The sequence below is a fragment of the Dendronephthya gigantea genome, unplaced genomic scaffold (assembly GCF_004324835.1).
Source record: "Dendronephthya gigantea isolate DGI-Jeju-01 unplaced genomic scaffold, DenGig_1.0 000200F, whole genome shotgun sequence".
Taxonomy (NCBI): Eukaryota; Metazoa; Cnidaria; class Anthozoa; order Malacalcyonacea; family Nephtheidae; genus Dendronephthya; species Dendronephthya gigantea.
In genome coordinates this window covers 294360-316907 of record NW_021163210.1, presented here as the reverse complement: position 1 = coordinate 316907, position 22548 = coordinate 294360, and the positions used below count along the sequence as shown (strand labels likewise).

Below are 22548 nucleotides of genomic sequence, written 5' to 3'. Positions count from 1 at the left end.
ATCTCACTTATACCCCTTATTATTATATGTGTATAGAGATTCATGCACAGCAGAATGATGAATAAAAATCGTATTTCACCGTGCAAATTAATTTCATGCAATTTGATTGGACGTACGATGTTTTTCACGTGTGAAAAAATGCCATACACGGCTTTTGATTGGACGTACGATATTCTTCACACGTGAAAAATTGTCGTATGTCATTTTGGCGGCAATTTGTTTACATTTCTCTCAAGATGGTGTCGAAATATAGGAGTGAGATTCAAAACATAATTCTCATATTCAAGATATTTTTACATTCAGCATTCTCAAATCTTTCGGAAAGAATGTCTAACTTCTATTGAACAAAATTACAAAGAAACTGAACGATAATAAATATGTTTTCATGCATAAAGTTTCGATTTTGTTGCTCGCTGTGTTTTTGTATATTAAAAGCGTGTCGTTATCAAATTGATCTCTATACACATTTAATAAACAAATTACTTCATGGTTGGCTCGTTTGTACGATTTTTATTATGCACTCGTTGCGACGGATCGCAAACCCACTCGTTCGCTGCGCTCACTCGTTCGTATTGCGATCCTTCACAACTCGTGCATAAAAATCGTACGCACTCGCCAACCATGAAGTAATCTCTATTTAATAAGTGTGATATTATAAAAAATATAACGTCCATAATTATTATGTGTGTTTATTGATAAACCTTTCTTTACAATCAAGTTAATAATAAATAAGTGGAAAATGGCAATCGCAAGAACTAAAGAGAGCACGCACGTCGGAGTACATGCATGCATCGATGCACGTTGGCCGATGAAGGCTTGCATGATAATTGATTCAAAAGAGTCGCAAACATTACATGCGTGTGAAAATAAATGTAGTTGGTCAATGCCAATGTCCATGACAGCAAAGTGATAACATTTGCATTTAACTATGAAATGTGAACTATTGCAGCAATGCGATTAATTACGCATTTTAAACATCATGAATTGCTCGCCTTCAAGTCAGATAACGTGACATTACCCTTCAAAAGGTTAATAGAATACCGTGACACTGAGTTAAATAATTGCGAAAGACAGTGGAGATTCCTATCCTTCCCACGCTTCTGGATCGATATTTCCACACACAATTTCCTTGAGTGCAGACAATACAATAACCTATATCGTAAAATGCCATAGCTTATTTCTGCTCAGGCTTAAGCTTAAGGTTATATTTCAAACGGCAAACGGTAGGCGAGGATTTTATGTCATCCAGACTATAAACGCAGTCCTTTTTTCAGGACTCCAGGCACAATCAATGTTTTCACATGAAAAATAAATTATTAAACGAAGAATCAAAAAATTGGAAACATACATTTTTTTCTATAGGCGGTTTAAAGGCGAAAGGTTGAAACAAATAGGGTCTACTATTATTTCAACACGTAAACAAACCCGTGAATTAGTTCACGCTTCATAAATGAGCGCAAACAGTCGTGACTGTTTGATTACTGCTTATTATCTAAACAGCATCACAATTCTTAAACATTGGGCAATTGAACTCTTTTTTAGACGTTAAATCATTCGCGAAACATTTTTGTGCTCTCTCAAAACATTTTATACGAAGTATATTAACTTGTTATATTTGTAATTTCCCGTATATGTAAAAATTGTTAAAAGAGACAAGCTTGGCCTATAGAGATTAATTATAAATAACCTTATGGTACAGTATATATCCAGGCTACTTATACTATAAATGTTACATTCAACTCATTTTCGTAGACGTAGAATAAGAAATTAACAGAAAAACAACTTTGTCGAGATTGTTTAAGTTTATCGCATGCATTGTGCGGAAAACCACTATTATACTCTCCCATTTTCCCGGGTAATTTCTGACCAGTAAACAACATTACTGAGATACGACCCACCACTGAGTTACTTTTCTGTCAATTTTCTACTCTGTGACATCTCCAACAACCATTTCGAATTAAATTCTAAAATCATTGTACACAACCATATATAGGACATGTATCTACGTAGAATATTGTCCTTATACGCATATTTACTCCTATTGGTCCTTGATGGTCCCTTGGATCGTACGGCCTCTGTGGTTTCAATGGCACTAAACTTGGCACTAAAGATAAAGATGCATCTAATTAACAATTAACCGCCGCATGCGACGCGAATATCGCTGAATTAGAGCCGAGACGAAGTGATAGTATAGCTATAATTACAAAGGTAGTTAATAAAAAACAATCTTTTGCAGAAAATCATTTTTACTAACTTAAGGTAATAATCACATCAAAATTTTTTCGGTCGTTTTTTTCCCGCTGCCATGAAAAGTGATCAAATGTCAAAATGTTTATGCATAATTATGGAATAGTCGAAAATAGAATAGCCTCAGCCGGATGTATGTATGACATAACAGATAAGATTTATGTCGTAAGTACATGACATAACCGAATCGCGAGGAACGAGTTTTCTATAGAAACGTAGCTAATAATTAGTAGTTTTTTATGACGGTTTTTTTATAACTTGAATTCCTCCCGGAGAAAGGTTGAAGACTTTCCTTTAGAGAAGCCCTTCGCCACTGGAATATAGTCGGCCAAGGAAATATATTAAACTAACAAATTAGCTTCAAAGTTTTATTAGATATAATGTACGGAAAATAAAGAAAATGCGTTTTTCGTTTCGCCTGCAACCGCTTAAAGTTTTCCGCATTATATACGAACATACCTATATAAACAATGATATACAATGAAACAATAGAATAAGCAAATAAATAACTTTCGGATTAAATGCCATCTGGTAGTCTTACCATATCCCAAGCCTTGGAGAAACAATCTGAATGCGCCAGCCATCTTGGCTGGTTGCTCCTCCAGCGGAGTTCCACCGCAGTCACTGACCTCCATCAAAGATGAACAGGTCGGATCCATATGAGAATTTGTTAATAACACCTCTTCGAGATGAGGAGAATAATCGCCAGCGACCAGTAAGACCTTAGGAAATAAGAAATCACCATATAAAATCATATAAAATCCTTTCAACGTAAATTACTAACGAGTATATGATCTATACGCGAAGGAGGTAATACGATAACATCAGAACATTGTTCACTAGCTAGGGCTTGCACTGTCTGCGATTGGTCAATCTTATTATTGAGACCTTAATTGTTTATAACCTGTGCATACGAAAACGTTGATTATAGGCAGGTGTTGACTAAATCAGGGATGTTCACGTGGCATCCGTGATCCGTCATTATACAGTGGCGTAACTAGAACGATAATTGGGGGGGGGGGGGGGGCTTTAAATATTCATATATCCAGTTCTGAATATATGACTATTCATCCCCCCCCCTACTTACGCCCCTGCCGCGGTTTCACCTTAGCGGTTTCACGTTGCCGTTGTTGCAAATTTGACGTTTATTTAGCAGTCATTCACCTATACCTTGTTAGAACGATTCAAAATTGGAATATCCAATATGTCTGCTAGGAATGTTTATACGTGAAACGAGACACTATTGATTGCACCGACAAAACGCTAGGTAAATGAACTACGTGAAAATACATCCAGCGCCAGCGTATAAAACCCTGAACCTTAACGATCTCAGGCTAGTTCTATAAAAAAAGCGGGCTTTTCCCCTAGTGGACTGTTTCATAGCTAGAAGCCATAAACAGTGAAACACCAATTGCACGGAAAAGCTTAAAACCCGTATTTTTGTTATTGTTATACATCATGGATCATAAACTATAAATACAAATCGTGAAATGGTGCATGAATTTCAAACCTGGCATTTCAATGAAGGGATATTCGATGCTTCGCCTGGCAAAGGTCGTCTCATGTTGATTTCACTTCGCCTACTGAAGGACTCCACAAACAAACCAAGATTGAAATTATTGAAAGCCGTCTCCAGGCTCTTGCGGTAGGACGCGACCAAGTCACGATTTTCCTCTGTCGATCTTTTACCAAAATGATGCCAAACAAGGTAGTCTTCTGTGAATGCTGTCATGCCTTTACTTTTCAGCTGATGAGAAGATATCTATTAAATAGCAGGCAAATTGATCACATTTTGGCGAAAGATCTTAAATCTCGATGGCAAACGGGCCAAGTTAACCAAGAATTCACTGTCAATATACGGATAAAAATTGATCGTTTTTGAACCAATTGAATTGATATTGCATTTTACCTCCTGTTTGTCGGCTAAATAGATGGAAACAGTGGTGCTAAAATAGGGCAGTGGGGCCAAGCCTATAAAAGGGCAGGGGTGACCCCTTTCTAGTTTCATTTCAGTAAGAGTACTTCGGCGAGCAAAAATATTTTTCCGTTTATGGAACATCATAGAGAACTTTATCAGTGACAACTACGAGGTATTGTCATTTTCGCGCCAAACTTAGTGCTGCTTAGGGCGGATTTTCTTAGCCGTAATTGCCCTAAACATGTTACGTTGGTTTATGTGTTAAAGTAATGCTACCCGTATAAAGGCCATGTTACACGGTGCAATTTTTCTTGCAACTTGCAATGCAATTCCACTTTTACGAGATGTTAATTAGTGAAGAGTCTTCAAAATGTTAAGTGTAAGAAACACCATGGAATGTAATAAGGACAAAAGTTTGGTGGTTGCCAAATTTACATCTCTCAAAAGAAGAATTGCATTGCAAGTCGCAGGAAAAATGCACTGTGTAACAGGGCCTTAAGGCAACTGCGACTGGCAAGTGTTGGTTGCGTGATATTCCCGTCATATTACGTCATTGCTTTCATGCCCTTCGCTATGCGACCTATCCCGCCAATGTTTTAGTTTTATCCCTTAACAAATGTGATGGCGTGTGCATGATTTAAGAATTTGAGAGCACGAAAACTAACTCTAGTTGTACTTTTGGTAGTTTACGTACTCTGTACCGTAGCTGGAGCCTCTTATTATTGCCAAAATTTCCAAACGCCTACCTCGACGCCTACGGTGACAGAAACATGAATTCACGACATCTGCCCGTGTTTTCCAAACAGGCAAATATTTTACGAACAACCTACTTGTGAGGCCGGGCTTAAGTTTTCATATGACGACGATTTATTGTCTGCAATCAATCAAACATTGTCACCGACAATTGGAGTATTGGACACGCCAACGCCGGCGTTATTTGAAAACCAGGCTTAATTGTAAGGGGAAACACAGCCTAATATCTCAAAATATCCGTATGGAGAATTCGCATTGACAAACACCTTTTATATCCTTGTTGACTTTGAATGTCCCATAAAATACGAATGATGTTTGAAATATTCATTTAATATATTTTAAACGAATTCTTCAGGCAGCTGCTAAAAATTGAAATGACATGTTGATATTTATATATCAGCATCATGAGGTATTGGCCTTTCTACAATCAAGTAGCATTTAAAGCAGTATGGAATATTTTTTAAAAAATAACTTTATAAACACGCTAATTCGCATCCGTTCTTTAATATAACCTCGTTTATTAAGGAAGGCAGTTCACCTGTTGTCTTCAACAACATGTCAATTGGATATATATTATATAAAATAAGGCAATACGACAGTTTCCTTGACTTAGTGTCTGTGGTTTTATAGCGAGGATGTATAAAAATCTTCACATAAATTGCTATTTTTGGTATACAGTCAACTGAATTTACATATTGTTATGCGCTTCGCGATTATATTATATTGTTTATTCATTTTCCGTTTTCGTATCAATGACAACGGATATTGAATATTCCATAGAAAGCCAATATAAAACTTAATACATTTCACTCAAAAACATTGCTAGTTCATTCCCACGTAAGCAGAGTGCAACAGAAGAAGAAATTCATATACTTTCTTTTTCTGGCATTATTTGAAACACAAAACATGCAGGCCACCTATAGAACCAAATAGCTAAAACTGTATATATGCATAAGACACTGAAAACTACTGTCTGAACATAGTGTACTTAAATGCTTGTGATCATAAAATAAACTTACTGTAAAAATGATCAATCGCCATTTTTTGCGGTTATTTTAGTTCATAGAGCATTAAATAAATAAATATTAAAATAGCAAACAATTGCAATAACTATCTCACTGCCTGCTTATAACCAATGAGAATTGCACAAATAGCAACAGCAGAGCTTCGGGCATTTTGCACAGTCATGTTGCACGCCCACTGAGCTAACAGAGCTAGCCTTGTCGCTGGGTAGTAAACAACAAATATAAAAACCTAACCAAAATTAGTTGCAAAAATTCTAATACAAATAAATTATCAGCTTCATCCGCATCTGAAATCTAGCCTGTCTTATGCACCTTGAAGTCCATAAGAAACACTGGAGGTCTCCCATCATTAGCCTTCTTAGCCCTGAGATAAATCACCCACATATCCTCCCTTGTTTTAGAAGCCCTGTCCAACCTCACCCACTGAATACAAACTTGGTTCAAATCCTTCCCAATTTTTGCACCTGTAAGGATAGTTCTATGTTTCTAATCTTTCAGCTAAGGGGTAAACATTTGTTTAATAAGACCAGGTTCAAGTGTAGGTACAGTGTAGGTTTGTCAAAACCTCAGTGTCAACTAAACTTTTGGATAAATGACAGATCTTACAATATATTATTATTTTCATTTCAATGTACATAACACTGTCAACAGTAACCTTGGCACATATTGAATTCTTACTTAAACAAAGTTCATACTATTTGTTAAATGACATTTTAAAACATAATAGTCTTCTTTATAAGTTTGCTTTAAGGAAGAAATATCCAATGCAGGCAAAATACCTGTATATCATACATGCACAAGCAATTGAGAGCAAATGAAAGTTAAATTAAAGGCTTCAGCCTTACAGAAAATGTACATGTCTGTCAGTGTTTAAACACTTCTACTGCAGAACCTAAAGCATTTTAGTCTAGAGATATAAATTCTACACAGTGGTGATTGAGAGCCTGAGTCCAGTCAATAATTTTTCTTAAATTACGATAATTAACAATAAATGATATCTTGTAAGACGGATATTGGACATGTTCATTTGAACTTGCTTAGATATAGTAATGCCTCCCATTGATTTCTGGTTAATTCTCATCAGATATTGAAGTTAATAAGAAGTGCTTTTTTCTGAACCAAAGATGGCAAAGAGAGGGCCAACAATAATGGAATGTCTCAAAAAAATGAGAGAAATTGAGATTTACGGTTATATGTGTCAAACGAAAAGTTGGAAACGTTTTGTGAAATCTATGGCCCGAGGCATTACTATCATAAAATACGCAAGTTCAAATCAACATATCCAATCTCCAACTCACAAGATATCATTTATTGCAAATTATCGTAATATAAGAAAAATTATCGACTGGACTCAGACTTTTGATCACCACTGTATGTCATATAAATAACACACTTTCACTAACACTAAATATAACACTTTCACATGGTAGTTTGCATGCATATTCATCTTACTGACTGTGTATGCGAATCCAGAATAATATTCATTGTCTATAACAGTTGCTTTGAAAGTGAAAAACCTGCACATAAATTTATGTTTCTTATTCAACTTTGTACCACGGTATTTTAAAATTCAAGATGGTTTGATCTGTCCAAACTCGCTTCAATTTCTTTCTATTGTCAATTAGATGCAGTTTTTATAGAAAGTAATATGCCCCCATTTAAACTTTCTTAATACTTTTGATCTGTTTTACAATTCACTGCATCTAAAATGCATTGAATACAAATATACAATGGATGCATGATCAGCAAAGTGAAATACTCTATTATCTTTTGCCTCTAAGAGATTTAACAAAAGCAACTTTTGTTCTGGCCTTAGAAGCTAGGTTACTTATGAAGGAAAGTTAAACTAAATTGAGAACATTAAGAACCAAGAATTTAGCTCTCAATGGAACTTTGCCAGTATACGCACAACCAACTGACACTAAATCACAGGCCCTAATAACCACCAATGCCTATTAATTAAAACCGAACAGAATAAAAGCAGTGTAGTTTGGAGTTGGAAATTAAGTTGAAATAAATAAAATACTCTCGATGGCATAGAAAAAAGTTAAATCGCTTCAAGCCTTCAATGGATCTATTCTGTATCAACATTAAAATATTCCTATTTGTCAACATTTAATTGATATTACTACCAATGTATCATGGTCAGTTCTGATATCAGTTGGTTGTTCGATTTCAAACCGGATTAAATTAGTTGGTATATATTGAACAGTGTATCACGGTACCTTCTCGTAGCCCCATTCGACCCAGCCACTTTTCCCCGAGAAGCAATTGATAAGCATCAAACCGTCGACCAATTTCGGATATTTCAAGCCATATCGACAAAGAATGCTAGCTCCAGCGCCAATGCCCAGTCCCACGAAAGATTTCAATTTAAAATGCGCCACTACGTCCGAGATCATTTCGGCCAGGTCGTCCATGGTGGGATACTGAAATGTTTCGGGAAATTGTGAGGCCCCTTCTTGCTGGCCTGGCGCGTCAATATGATAGATTGTGAAATACTGCAATATGGGCGCCATTTCGCCGCAGTTGAGAAAGCTCTGAAAGGCAGAGACATGATTCTGTCCGATATCGTGAAATGTTATTATGGCCGGTTTGCCTTCGGTACCATGTAATGTCACATGTATTTTGCCGTGGTTTGTGTCGACTTCAGCCTTGCGAATGAAAGCTTTCTCTTCGGGCGAATGGAAATTCTGCCCGTCGCCTTGGTCAAGGAGTTTGATATTCTGCAACTGTAGTTCTTCCATCGAATTTTCGTCCTCTTGCCTTGCGACTTCGATATAACCAACTCGGACGAAGTTCGATGCGGTTGGCTGATCTGATCGGTAAATTTCCGCTTTCGCCAACATATTAATAAACAACTTTCCTAAGTTAATATTTAAATTTTGGCGAGAGGAGTTGAAGTGCTGCAATACCACCTGACACCATGTATGATGTAATTCGCGATTCGAACCGTCTCGCGTGGATCCCACGTGAATATTGTTCGGTCGAAGAATAATATCACAGTTTAATAAGGTGGCTGCTAGAATTTGCGCAATGAGAGACAGACGAGCAGCAAATATTAATTTATATTATTCGTCTGTGTCTCAGGGCAATCTCGATCGTGATTTAGCTAAGTTGCTTATGATTTAGCTAGCTGGACTAGAAATACATGCATGCAGCACACCAACCTCGTACCCAGGGTCTTTTACCTACGCTCCTCGGACACGCTGCGGCGAAGACCCTGGTTGCGGCTGGTCACGTGAACCCCTAGAAATTGGGGGTAATTCGAATTGGCGCCTCTTTGCCTCTTAGGGAGGAGTGGTAGAGGGAATTGTTAAAAAGCCAGGAGATTGATCATCAGGTGTGAACCGAAAAAATCTCGGCACTTTGTTGGCCTTGTCGGTTTTGCTTTTATTTTATATGAAATATGTCACCGCACAAAAACTTTTCACACCTCTTTGCTTTAATGTGCGTCGTTGGAGGTATGTTTTGCACCTTGAATTCGGAGCGCATAGTTATAATCGAATACAGACTTAAAAAAACTTCAGTATCGGTTGCTCCCAAGCTATGGCACAGCGAAAGGAAGCTCCAAAGAAACTTTATCCGAAATCTGACTTGTTGTCGGAGTGCAAGTGTCGCCTTTGTGCTGGCGTTTTCGATAAGAAGCACTGCAAAAATTTATTTCTAGTGCGAAATAAAAGCCTTCTTTGTGTCGCAGAATTTGTAAATGGTGGAACTCTTGCGAATGAGGACGGGCTTCCTAAACTTTTATGTCGGCCTTGCGAGAGAAGGCTTGACAATTTTGCCAAGTTTAGGAGAATAGTGACTGAAACCCAAAGTTCTTTGACATCGAAAAAGAGATGCATCAACGAATCATCGCCATCTGTAGCCATGAGCAGCATTAAGAGTTCGAGAACCAGTGAAGCAGATGGAAGTGTGGGCTCTCGCCGCAGCTTGTCTTTTGATACTGCAATTGATTCAACGCTACAAGAAATTGCCCCTTACCAGGTAAATCTTGTAAACAGTAAATTAAAATAGTTTACGGGTAGTACTATAATAATAAATTTCAGTCCTTAACATTATGCAAAATTGTTACATTTTGCTAGGACGCGTCATTCGATGAAATACTAAAAAGGATTAATGATGAATTGCGTGAAGTAGCTAGAAGAGAGACGAATTCAAAGCTTCGCAGCCGTCATTTTGAGGGATTGAGCACCTTTTCACCAGAGCAAATCATAGACGAGTTGCGCACGATATGCCCTGCGACTTACAGAATTTTAGCAGAAATGTTGGAACTCAATATTTCGGAAACGCGGATTGTTCCAATGACATTGATATACGGGGTGATTATGTTCAAAAGATGCCACGAGTTGAGTTATTTCCAGCGTATTAACAGTGTAATTCTGGCGGATAGTGGTGCGAATACCGAGGTAAACATGCACTGTGATATTATTTGTTCTTTTCCTTTAATTGTGGGTATTGAGTATAAGAGTTTTTTTTTCAACTTCTCAAGACTGCCGGTTGATTCGGTGTAAAAAAGTATCTACAGGCCAAGGGAGGATAAACAATAAACAATAGCCTAGTTTCAGTTATAAGTCATATAACTCTATGGACTGCAAATGTTTATTCAGCTGTTTGAGATTTCTCATTAAATAAGCTTGATGTGTCATCCCCATCCGCCGATCCCACTGTTACAAAGTTTTTGTCTTTTTTTTTGAACTCGTTCCAATTATGATAAGTGCAAATTAACTTTGATTCCCAATTCCTTGCAATCGCCAGTAAGACGATTATGCCCTTTATCGATTACGTTTTTTTATATATATTCAGCAATAGGCAAAATATGAGATAGGTTAACATGTGCCTGATGCTTTTCAATATCAAAGGCTTTTATCTTCTCTGCATTCTCTGCGGCACGCATTAGACTTTGTACAGGAAGTTCTCCAGTGCAGATTGCAGATGTTAAAGGTCAAACAGAAGTCTGTTTGAGCATTGTTGCCTGTTAAATAAAATTTTTTGATTAGTTATAAACATGAAATGATACAATACCTACAATATTTTTTAAGGTATATGAAAGGTTTAATAAGTATGGTATATGCCTCGAAAAGACAAAGAAATATACTATTCAAGATGAGATTGGCACACACTTTCTTGACAAAGTGGTTGAAGAAGTGAAGGCTGGGAAAACTTTCTCCTTTGTACTTGATAACATTGACTGGGAGGAAAAGGTCCATGATATGCGATCTGATCATCAAAACAAAAGTGTGCATGCTGTTGCAACATCTGTAGTTTTTGATCGCATATCATCAAGCCATTTGCAAGATGAAGAGCCCCAGCAGTCGTTAGCTCATACTGACATAGCCAAGTTGGTTGGTCTAAGAGATGATGACCTGGCAAAGCAACACCAAGCATACAAAATGATAGCGGCAAAAATCATGTGTGAGAACATCCCTGCATTTGACTTTATAAAGGATTTGGTAACAGCACGACCAGTCTTCCATGTATGGTGACCAAATGAAAGCTAAATAAATTGTTGTGCCATTTCCAGTTCTTTCAAAGGATGAAAAGAAATATGGCGAGATTGTCGATGTTCTGGATCAGCTTGAAACATGGGTCCATAAGAGTTGTGCTAAAGCTGGACACATTCCAGATAGTGACACATACAATGACTGCAGTCAGTCTCATTCTGAAGATGAACAACACCTACTCCTGCCTGCAACTACTTCTAGACCAGATCAACCATTGTCACATGTACATCCTGTGGCTGACCCTAATGACCCTTTGGCAACAGTTAGAGTACCCTGTTATGGTGATCAACTCACTAGAGTACGCCTGGCTGGTGCAAAAGATTTAAGAGCTGGATGTCATACAGCACGAGATCGACTGGATCATATTCATCCAATAAAGGTTGCTGATTGGCATTGTAAAAAAAGTTTTTTGAAGGTACAAATTGTGTCATGATAAAATGGCACCCAGTATATAATAACTGCATAATCTACATCCACCCTATCATTACTAAAAAATGCCTAAATCAAAACAACCAAAAGCTTTTTATTCTCTAACACCTGTTGGACATAGGTGAACCCCTACTCCTCAATCTAGCTATTACTTCCAAAATACTTCCTCAACATATCTCCCTAATCTTCTAAATTAGAATACATCCCTACCAAGATCCTAAAAAGTTACTAAGCTCACACTTAAATTCTTTTTAGGGTCTCTTCTTCCACATAGTTTTTCTACTAAAACTATTATTTCATGATTAATCATTAATGACTCATTTTTTATTGTTTATTTTTTAGCTTATATTCAAGATGCTATATAAAAATTCTACACGAGCAAGGCGTACACTGAGGTATTTCAGAGAGAAATTACAACGCAGAAATGTTACCCAGGATATTAAGCATTATGAGGATTGTGAACAATTATTTCTCACGGTCGGCAGGGCATACACCATTGTAGCATTGCTACAATTTTTTGGAATGGATGATATCAATGACTCTCCACAAATCCATATTCCACCACATGATGTACTGCATGGTGATGGGGAAAAACAACAGTACTTTGATGATGTTCTGGATAAGTTTGTGGATGAGTACTTGTTTCCAGCTCAAAATAACTCTGAGTCGGGTGAGGAGTCAGAAGATGAGGACCACATTGATAGGGTAAGGGAATATTCATTATGCCTTTTAAGATTATTTTTTACCCTTCAATGTGTTAAAGAAGCAGTGAAATTGGGGGACGGTGATTGGCTTGCATCTCTACGAAAGGTGCTTTTGAAACATTTTAAAAGTCACGCAGGTCATAACACTTATGCCATTGAGATGCTAATCAGCATCTTGCAGGATGAAGTGTTTCTGACAAAGAGACAGGCTTATCAAACTCGTTGGGCTTCTACTGTTAACTGGAAGGGTGGTGCAGCAAACAATATTGAAATTGATCTTCGGACCAGTAGACACATCAGATGATGAAGAATTATAAATATTGTTTATGCAAACAAACTGAAACAGCAGTAATTTAATTATAAGACTATAGCACTGAATGATTAACTAGAATATTATAGTATGGAAATATTAACTTTTTGGCCACTGCATAGAATTTTCCAAACCAAACCAAAAGAGCCTTAAGCACATGAGTTAGTGTGCAAATCTTTAACATATTACCTCTTCAGAAAAAAGTCCTTAAGTCGAAACACCAGGTTTTTTGTATATCCATATACACAAAAAACCTGGTGTTTCGACTTAAGGACTGCCTTATTAGTTATAATATAACAATTAAACTATTTAAGATTATTCAGAGACGTTTGTTAAAAAGATTGGTGCAGGAAACTTTAATTGAAATGGCTGTATGGTTACTATGATTATTATATACATCAAAATTTACATTTATTTGTACATATACTGTACTAGTATTAGCAGGTTTATTAAACAGCTAAACCACACTCAATACATAAGCATTGTGTTTTGCAAACACTGCAGCATGAATGTTTTGGTGAAACTGCTTCAGGCTGGCTAATGTCAAGAAATTGCAGCAGTAGAGTACGCAAGCACTGATCATCGCTGAGGCAATACATTCGTACTTCATCCTGGAATCCTGGTTTGTTCTTAGCAATGTCTCTGTTATTGTAATACAGTATGGCTTTGAAGGTTTTCCATCTCGACCTGCTCTGCCAGTTTCTTGGAGATATTCTCTAATGGTTCTTGGTGGCCCAATATGTATAATTTGCCTAATTGAGGGAATGTCCACCCCCATTCCAAAGGCAACTGTAGCTAAAACCACCCTTATTTTTGATGACTGCAGACTCAATTGTTCTAAAATTTCTTGTTTCATCTTGGCTGTCTGTGGAGCATGAAATTGTCCAAATAGTCTGTTTTTTGGTAGGGCTAGGGAATCTGCTGGATAATATTGGTTTATACCAAGTATGGTTTCAAATAGTCGGTATACAAACCCACACCATCGAAGTGGCATATATATAATAGTCAACGGGAAATCGATTTTCATATGTAGCAAATCGACTGCAATTGGTCTGCAAATGTGCTCAAATGCATCAATATCTTGTCCATATCTGAATGTCTTTTCATAGAAGATGTTTTTTCTGTTGGGGTTTGCAATCAATTCAAAACAACTATGCAGGCCAAGTGATTCCTTAATCTGCCTTCGGTCACTTTTATTTGCTGTAGCCGTCATAGCCAGAAGTGGTACTTTTGGAAAGACAGCACACAACACACTTAGCTTTGCATAATCTTGTCTGAAATCATCTCCCCTAAAAAAATTCACATAACATAGTTTTAATGACGAAATATGATCGTTTGTGATACATTATATGATACAACCATTAAGGGAGAATAAATTTAGATTTCAATATAGACCATATAAAGTATAGTTAAGATGGCCTAAAAACTGAATTCAGGACATCGTATAGGAATATTTAAATGTATATAAATATATATGACAAACAATAATAAATACCATTCAAGAATGCAGTGGGCTTCATCGATTACAATAGCGCAAACATGTTTTTGGTATATAGCGCTGTTCACTAGTTCTTTTCCAAACTTGCTTGATATTAGCGCTTCAGGATGAGCAAACAACAAATTATAATATCCTTTGATCAGCTTCGTTTTTTGTTCAAGTTCAGTTACATCACAATCGATTTCATCGTCAATATTTTGTTGTGGCTGAATATTTATCGCCGATGCTCTAAGTCCTATCGCACATAACTTTCGAACTTGATCGTTTATTAAAGCGTTCAATGGAGATATCACAAGCAGCACAGAGGTCACTTCATCCGTACAAAGTTGCTGATTTGTACGTTCTTCCAATGCTCTTTTAGCGAACAGCATCAAAGGCAAAAGCTGGTAAATTAAGGACTTGCCATAACCGGTTGGTAGAATTGCCAATATATCCACGCCAAGGAACAGCTTTTCCAAACAAATAACCTGCTTAGGTTTCAAAATAGCGTTCGAATACAAACTATTCAAAACAGAAAACTGCAGACAAATAAAAAAAAACATACAATTCGAATCTTTTCGCATGGCTCTCCTATTTTATAAAAATTCACTCGTGTCGCTTGTGTCGCTCCTCGCAAACAAAATTTTCACCGGAAGTTGTTTTACAACATATCGTATTTCAACCACCCACCCTCGGGACCTCCGGTGAAGGCTATTTCAGATATGTCAGAGCACCTCGTCACCAGGCCTCCAACTCGTACGCGGCCACAATATCCAATATGGCGACCAGACATGAGGAGTGTATATTTTAAAAATCCTTAAAAATACGTTAAGTGTACATGCAAATTCAGTATATACGAGTAGACTTTGTAGTTTAATTTTTTCCGCAATAAAATTCATTTCAGAATAATTCATACAAGTACATTATTGTATACTTGATAGAATATAAGGATAAACTTACTCTTCCTGCTGTCACTTGCCAGCCTAGCCGCTATGTGTATATCCGCCAGAAATTACTCAGAGGCAATTAACGGAAGCAATCAAGGGCAGACGAGGGATAGCACAGCAGGTAAGGCACCTTTGTTTACCAAGTCTGTCTTTATTCAATTATTGAAAATTATATGAACAAACTGCAACAAACTAGACAATCTTAACTTGGAAAAGTTAGACTGGTAAGATACATTCAATTTCCATGAGCATATATAGGGCAGGCTCCCCCGCTCCCCAGAAATTACTCCGCCTTGAAATTACTTGTTGTGTTAGTTACTCCGAAAGTGATTAATTTGAAATTACTATGTTAAATTTGATTAGAAAGGTCTAACCCCTTTGTCGAGATAACATTGATATTTTGTCAGCAAATCACTAGGTTCAATCAGGGGAAATTTGGCAGTAAAACAATGCAGTAAAATGTGTTTCCAAGAGTCTTGACATTCCAAAATTTTCTCAAAGTGAGCAAGACACTAAACCCTCTAACATGTTTGTGAAAAAAAAATGAAAAATGACATGACACTTCTCTGCTTACCCCTTAGGAAATTCCTAAGCCCCACCCATGAATTTTCAGTAAAAGGCCCCTTTTCCAAAACACTTGGCATTTTGTTCTTGTTCAAATACTAAAGTTTGATCTGATTACAGAGTGTGTTGGTTGTGGTTTGCAAGGTGTGGGTTCTACTAAAAATTTTAAGACCAACTTGCCTGGTAGAGAGTACTTAAAATGAGTGCATGGTCAGGCTACATACATACAACCCTGTATTATCATGGAGTAGCAAATTCACTTAGTGTACATGTTGAGAAGGGCAGAAGAATTAAGGTGCATTCTTTTGCTTGTCTAGTAGTTTGCAATCCCTGATTTAAACATTTGACATGGAAGCTCTGGCAACATTTTTTGCATTTGACTTTGTTGTCACTCATCTGATCTTCAACTCTACATAGTGGAGACTTAGTTGTCTTGAGACTCTCACAAACACATTTTTGCATCATGTTGCCAAATTTCCCCTGATTGAACCTAGTGATTTGCTGACAAAATATCAATGTTATCTCGACAAAGGGGTTAGACCTTTCTAATCAAATTTAACATAGTAATTTCAAATTAATCACTTTCGGAGTAACTAACACAACAAGTAATTTCAAGGCGGAGTAATTTCTGGGGAGCGGGGGAGCCTGCCCTATATATGCTCATGGAAATTGAATGTATCTTACCAGTCTAAGTTTTCCAAGTTAAGATTGTCTAGTTTGTTGCAGTTTGTTCATATAATTTTCAATAATTGAATAAAGACAGACTTGGTAAACAAAGGTGCCTTACCTGCTGTGCTATCCCTCGTCTGCCCTTGATTGCTTCCGTTAATTGCCTCTGAGTAATTTCTGGCGGATATACACATAGCGGCTAGGCTGGCAAGTGACAGCAGGAAGAGTAAGTTTATCCTTATATTCTATCAAGTATACAATAATGTACTTGTATGAATTATTCTGAAATGAATTTTATTGCGGGAAAAAACTAAACTGCAAAGTCTACTCGTATATACAAAATTTGCATGTACGCTTAACGTATTTTTAAGGATTTTTAAAATATACACTCCTCATGTCTGGTCGCCATATTGGATATTGTGGCCGCGTACGAGTTGGAGGCCTGGTGACGAGGTGCTCTGACATATCTGAAATAGCCTTCACCGGGACGTCCTGTTGCGCCAATTTCTAGGGGTTCACGTGACCAGCCGCAACCAGGGTCTTCGCCGCAGCGTGTCCGAGGAGCGTAGGTAAAAGACCCTGGGTACGAGGTTGGCAGCACACCTCGCCATTTCCAACCAATAAAATAATTCCTGGGCCTTAAATATCAGGCGCCATTGTGGAAGTCTGTAGGAAGCGATATGATGCAATTATGACATATTAAATGTGTCTCTAATACTCACCTGATTTTTCTTGTATAAGGCCTGTTTCCACTAAATATAGTCTTTATTCTTTTATAAAATGTCGCAATGGTACGCATAAGCTAAGGTGTATTTCTATTTATGTAATCTGACTTTTTATTATAATATGTATTCATATTAAGGTGGTTCCCTACAGTTTTAAGAATATTGAAAACTTTTGGTTTTGATTTAAAATTTTAGCACGAGATTTCTTGGTAAGGAAAAGAAATTTCCCAGATATATTAACCAACATTCTAACAGTCAGAAATTGCCGATAAGCATGACGTCATTACCGTTGTTATGGTAACAATGGCGATTCAATATGGCCGCCATTTTGCCTATTAACGCATTTTACTCGAAAACAAGTTCGGTTACCCCAATTTTTTATTTTATAAAAAGTTTTCTTACAAAAAAGGAAAATTTGAGCAAGTTTAAAAAAATTCAATAGAGCCAAAAAATCTCTATAACGAAAAATCACGTTTTTTAATTTAATAAATTTGGCTGTATAGAATTTTTTTAACTGGTTCAAATTTTCAATTTTTTTTGTAAGAAAACGTTTCATAAAATAAAAAATTGGGGTAACCGAACTTGTTTTCGAGTAAAATGCGTCAATAGGTAAAATGTCGGCCATATTGAATCGCCATTGTTACCATAACAACGGTAATGACGTCATGCTTATGGGCAATTTCTGACTGTTAGAATGTTGGTTTATATATTTGGGAAATTTCTTTTCCTTAGCAAGAAATCTCGTGCTAAAATTTTAAATCAAAACCACAAGTTTTCAATATTTTAAAAAATTGTAGGGAGCCACCTGTAACGTATTGTTAATATGCAATATCTAATGTTAGGCTAACTTTTAAGGTCCGAACATCATAATACACAATTAAACTAAAGTGAAGTGCACTGAAAAAAATTGCGGCGCCTGCGATGATATGTCAGCAGTTAATTTAAGGAAAGGGATACTTTATGTGAAGCAACACAATAGTGGCCTACTGTGGTAAAATAATACTTTTTAAGACGAGAAGCCTGTTTTAAAATGACCAATTGTTATACATGCACACGTTACTACTTGTATTTTTGTTCATTTTTAAATTGTATTGTTTTTATATCAATTTTGTTACATATGAGAAATTTTCAACCGGTACCTTAGGTACAACATACTTGCCAGCATGCAGTTTATCATGCTGTCATTGATTTATGTGCAAATACTTTAGTCAGCTTAACTTTATTTGCACCAGTAGCTGCCAACCTTGTACAAAGGGCTTTTTGCGCATGACAGAACTCCCCTTGCAAAACTTCTTCAGTTATTGTATGTAGATCAGCTGAAAAAAGGCGAGCGGGGGTTCTTGGGGTGGTTTTGACAAAAGGAAAGGCCTTTAGCAGAAAGTAATTTCAAAATGTAGACATCCAAATTCCAAATGAATTATACAATACAATTCTATTACATGAATTAGACTTCAGGTTTTATAGATACGCCGGTTTTAAAAAATATTATAGGTTGATTAATATTGGACATTTCATGTTACAAATTATATCCGATATTATAGTATCACGTATGGAATCAATTTACTTATAATTTAAAGTTGTTGCAATTTCAAATTGAATTCATCATTAAATTATTAAACCTGTAAACAGAGGAATACGAGTTTATATTTTATGTCATGCATAGAAACCTCTTATGCTCTTAGTTTTTCTCTGTGTAACAATAGCCATGCAATTAGTTTAAAAAAAACAGAAAATAAAAAGATTCAAAAGAACAGACACAAGTTCTGCATGGCTGGATATTAAATTAGGAAGACAGTTCAGACAATAAATTTTTAACACTCTAACATTTTTAACAGACATGTAAAAAAGCAAAAATCTTTGAAATGACGATCAAACGGTGAAATACATCATCGTATACACTTGTATTTTGTGTTGTAATCTAGCGGGCATAATTATTATACCAATACCGAAACCTCATGAAATAACACAAAATCTATATGAATATGATTGGACAGTTTTAATCTAACTAAAATTTTTTCGATATTTCTTAAAAAATTGCCCTTGAGGTTGAAACCAAATCATATTAACTTTTTTGAACAATTCTACATATATCAGTTTGTTGCTATGCTATACGCGGATATGGATTACTGATGTCATCTGTCACCTGTTAAAGGTAATTGACTGTAATGCGAACTTTACAGTCTAACATAAATTTTTGAACTTGCAATTGAACAAAAGCGTTTATCTGAATAAATCAGATAAACGCTTTTGTTCAATTGCAAGTTCAAAAATTTATGTTAGACTGTAAAGTTCGCATTACAGTCAATTACCTTTAACAGGTTCCCCAGTGATGTCATCTCAGCAACTTGCTAGCCATTATAATTTTATTTCAAGGAGCTAACGCGTTGCTGAGATTACATTACTGGGAACCAGCATGTTCAAAGTTTCTGCCCGTCTTATATCGAACTCTGCAATGGCAATATATAAGATAGAAGTTGCTTTCATTTCAAATTTTGTCTCGTGCTTTATATAATTCTATAATAACAAGGCAGCTTTCTTTGATTGCAAAATCTGGCATTATGAACTTTTATGGTAATTAATATCCTGAATTTGTGGTTATGACTCCATTTAGGCTATTCTTTGCTGGTAAATTGAGTGTGGCGTAACGGGGCTTCAGTGTCAAATATAAATTTCAAATGATTATAATAAAGTGGAAACTACACTTCATGCAGTGCAATTATATTTTGTCAATTATATTTTCCATTCGTAACGACGGGCAATGACATGCACAGGTTCGATCTACGCCTTTAATAAAAGTATATAATAAAAAAAATTAAAAGAGATTTAAGTTCAGGCATGTTTTAATGGAACAGCTTTTTAGCAAAATAGGATTAAAAATAAAAATGTTTAACTTCAAATAAGATTAGCGTATCAAAAAAGGGCCTACATATATTAAATACTTTTAGTAAACTACAGTTGAAATGGCGATTTTAAAAATATTGTCAAGCTATATTGGCTTAATTCGTCCAAATGAAACAATTCCGACTGGCCGAGACTTGCTCCACGGTGGCACCATTACGTGGTTTTGTTATCTTCTTTGGCTTTGGTTTTACAAACCTGCCCTTTCATGTCGAGAAACTTACAATTGCGCGAAAGGTCAGGTCACGAAAACTTGGTCTTAGAAGAATAATGTGCATGGGGGCGGAAGTGTCCTCTGGCTGCGATAAGAAATGCACCCTGTTGCGTGATATGCTGTCTTTTTTAAAGTGCTACTGCAACGAAATTTTCGACCCCATTTTTATTAGCCTAAACAAATATTCAGTCTTTTAGAAACAATTTGATGTATATATGACTTTTGTGTGTTAAGTAGAAGTTGACTAATTTTGCCCTCAAACCTCGGTATCAAATGCGAACTTTTATAGCCGCCATGTTTGCTGATGTGACGTCATAACGAGTACCGATGTTTCGAAGCTTATGGTAATATATATAGCTTGTGTGTTGTCTGTTTCGAATTTTCGAGCTTGACGCGGAGAACCAAATCATTTCATTTTGAAATGGAAGTGAAGTCTGTTACCTAACATATATTCAAGGAATGTCTGGTAAAGGGTCTGAAAATATACGCCGATTTGTTAGAAAATTCAAATTAGTCTTAGCCCGTCTGACAGGGATATAATGTAGTAATATATGCCATATATAAGCATGTATATGTTGTGCCGCAAAGTCCTTTATGCCACAAAGTCCTACATAAGACGATCTTGAAGAACTTAAAAAAACTGCTTAGTTTTTCAATAAACGAAGACGAAGGCAATGATATGATGCACCGTATTTTATAGGTGTGATAACTGACACACCAGGCCCGTCCCCACTGGCCCTGGATCGTTAAGCCAGCGGACCGGACAAAATGAGGAGAAGCGATAAACCCCAAGAGCTTTTATTGTGACTGACAACCAAACTTATATACACTTTTTTTTTTTGTTGTTGTTTTTTTGTTTGTTTTATTTAAAACTATAGTCTACGCAACGAGACGAGCTGCTACGCTGTCGATTACACTCGGCGGAGTTCGAATGTACACTTGATACGCGTCGCTTAGCCACCTGCCCATCGTCTTAATCAGATGGTCCGGAACGCCGACCATAGCGGCTGTAGTCGCCGCACCAATGCGGAAGCTGTGGCCCGAAAAATTACCCTCCAAACCTAGGCGTGCGAGAGCATCGCGCGTCCACGAAACGAGGTGATTGCGGGATAGAGGAGTGCCGTTCTCGAACACGAAGAGGGGGCCTGGAGAGCTGCCCCGGAGCTGGAGGAAGTGGACCACAGCATGCACGGCGCAGATCGAAGTGTTCGTACGGCCCAGTCGCAGCGTATGTCCTCGACGAAATTGATCCGTTTTGGAAGCTTTGATGCGTAGAAACAGAACCGACGGATTCACTCGCTGGTCCACCGATATGTCCGCCAACGACAAATGGACTGTAGGGTCGTAGGTACCGGTCGTGGTAAACTCGCCCGAACGCAGAAAACCGAAGAACCCTGTACAGCACGCCGCCCAGAACAATGCGTCCCGATAGTTGCGCAGGTCAAGCAGCGAGTATATCCGGCGAAGAATGGAGGCTGTTATCGGTAAACGCGGCCGACTGGCGAGACCTTGAGTACGTTTTATCCCGCGAAGAACCTGTTCCAATCGGAGACAATTAGAGAGAGGATTCCCGAAGCCGCTTTCGACATGTAAGGAACGAACTCCTGACAGATACACCTTTATCGAGCTCGCCTTGAGGGAGGAAGACAGCGCGGTTACAAACAGGATTAAGGTCCACTCGCTCGCTGGGAGAGGAGAGCCCGATTCGTGAAACTGCCCGCTCCAGTAGCAGAATTCGAGAAAAACGGCGTTGGGCCGCACTGTATGTTCGCCGGGTCGATTTGGCTAAGCCGTTGATAAGCAGGGCGGTAGCTTTCTCCCTCAAAGATTTGAGGTCAGTTTCGCTTGCAATTCTGGTGGAATCGAACGAGGGACCTTGTGCGCTTCGGGGGACAGGCGGAAGAACTCCTGAAAGTGGAATCGAGATAAAGCATCAGCGATTGAATTTTCTTTACCAGGTAAATGCACTGCTGAAATACGAAAATCGTGCGTGGCCGCCACAAGAAAGAGCTCCCGGACTAAGTCCATGATCGTATCGTCTTTGCAGGCACCAGACGTAATGATTTGCACCACACTCTGATTATCGCAGTGGAAGAGCACGCGCTGATGACTCCAGTGGTGACCCCACAGGTGGCATGCGATAACAATTGGGTACAACTCC

At 37.4% G+C, this 22548-nt stretch overlaps 3 protein-coding genes across 3 annotated transcripts; 1 reads left to right on the top strand and 2 right to left on the bottom strand.

Moving 5' to 3' along the window:
- Positions 1 to 1970: 1970 nt before the first annotated feature.
- LOC114539368 (protein NDRG3-like) lies at positions 1971 to 8820 on the bottom strand. Its single transcript, XM_028559994.1, has 4 exons — positions 8169 to 8820; positions 3758 to 4009; positions 2789 to 2969; positions 1971 to 2104 (listed from the first exon to the last, which is right to left on the bottom strand). Exons 1-4 carry the CDS (start codon positions 8790 to 8792, stop codon positions 1971 to 1973), a joined length of 1191 nt encoding a protein of 396 aa, XP_028415795.1. The 5' UTR covers positions 8793 to 8820.
- Positions 8821 to 9569: 749 nt separating this feature from the next.
- On the top strand, positions 9570 to 13279 carry LOC114539367. Its single transcript, XM_028559993.1, has 6 exons — positions 9570 to 9933; positions 10032 to 10355; positions 10989 to 11361; positions 11471 to 11712; positions 12222 to 12584; positions 13208 to 13279. Exons 1-6 carry the CDS (start codon positions 9817 to 9819, stop codon positions 13277 to 13279), a joined length of 1491 nt encoding a protein of 496 aa, XP_028415794.1. The 5' UTR covers positions 9570 to 9816.
- A 71-nt stretch (positions 13280 to 13350) lies between these two features.
- LOC114539366 (ATP-dependent DNA helicase RecQ-like) lies at positions 13351 to 14974 on the bottom strand. The gene is made up of 2 exons (XM_028559992.1): positions 14389 to 14974; positions 13351 to 14182 (listed from the first exon to the last, which is right to left on the bottom strand). Exons 1-2 carry the CDS (start codon positions 14952 to 14954, stop codon positions 13351 to 13353), a joined length of 1398 nt encoding a protein of 465 aa, XP_028415793.1. The 5' UTR covers positions 14955 to 14974.
- Between the last annotated feature and the right edge of the window lie 7574 nt (positions 14975 to 22548).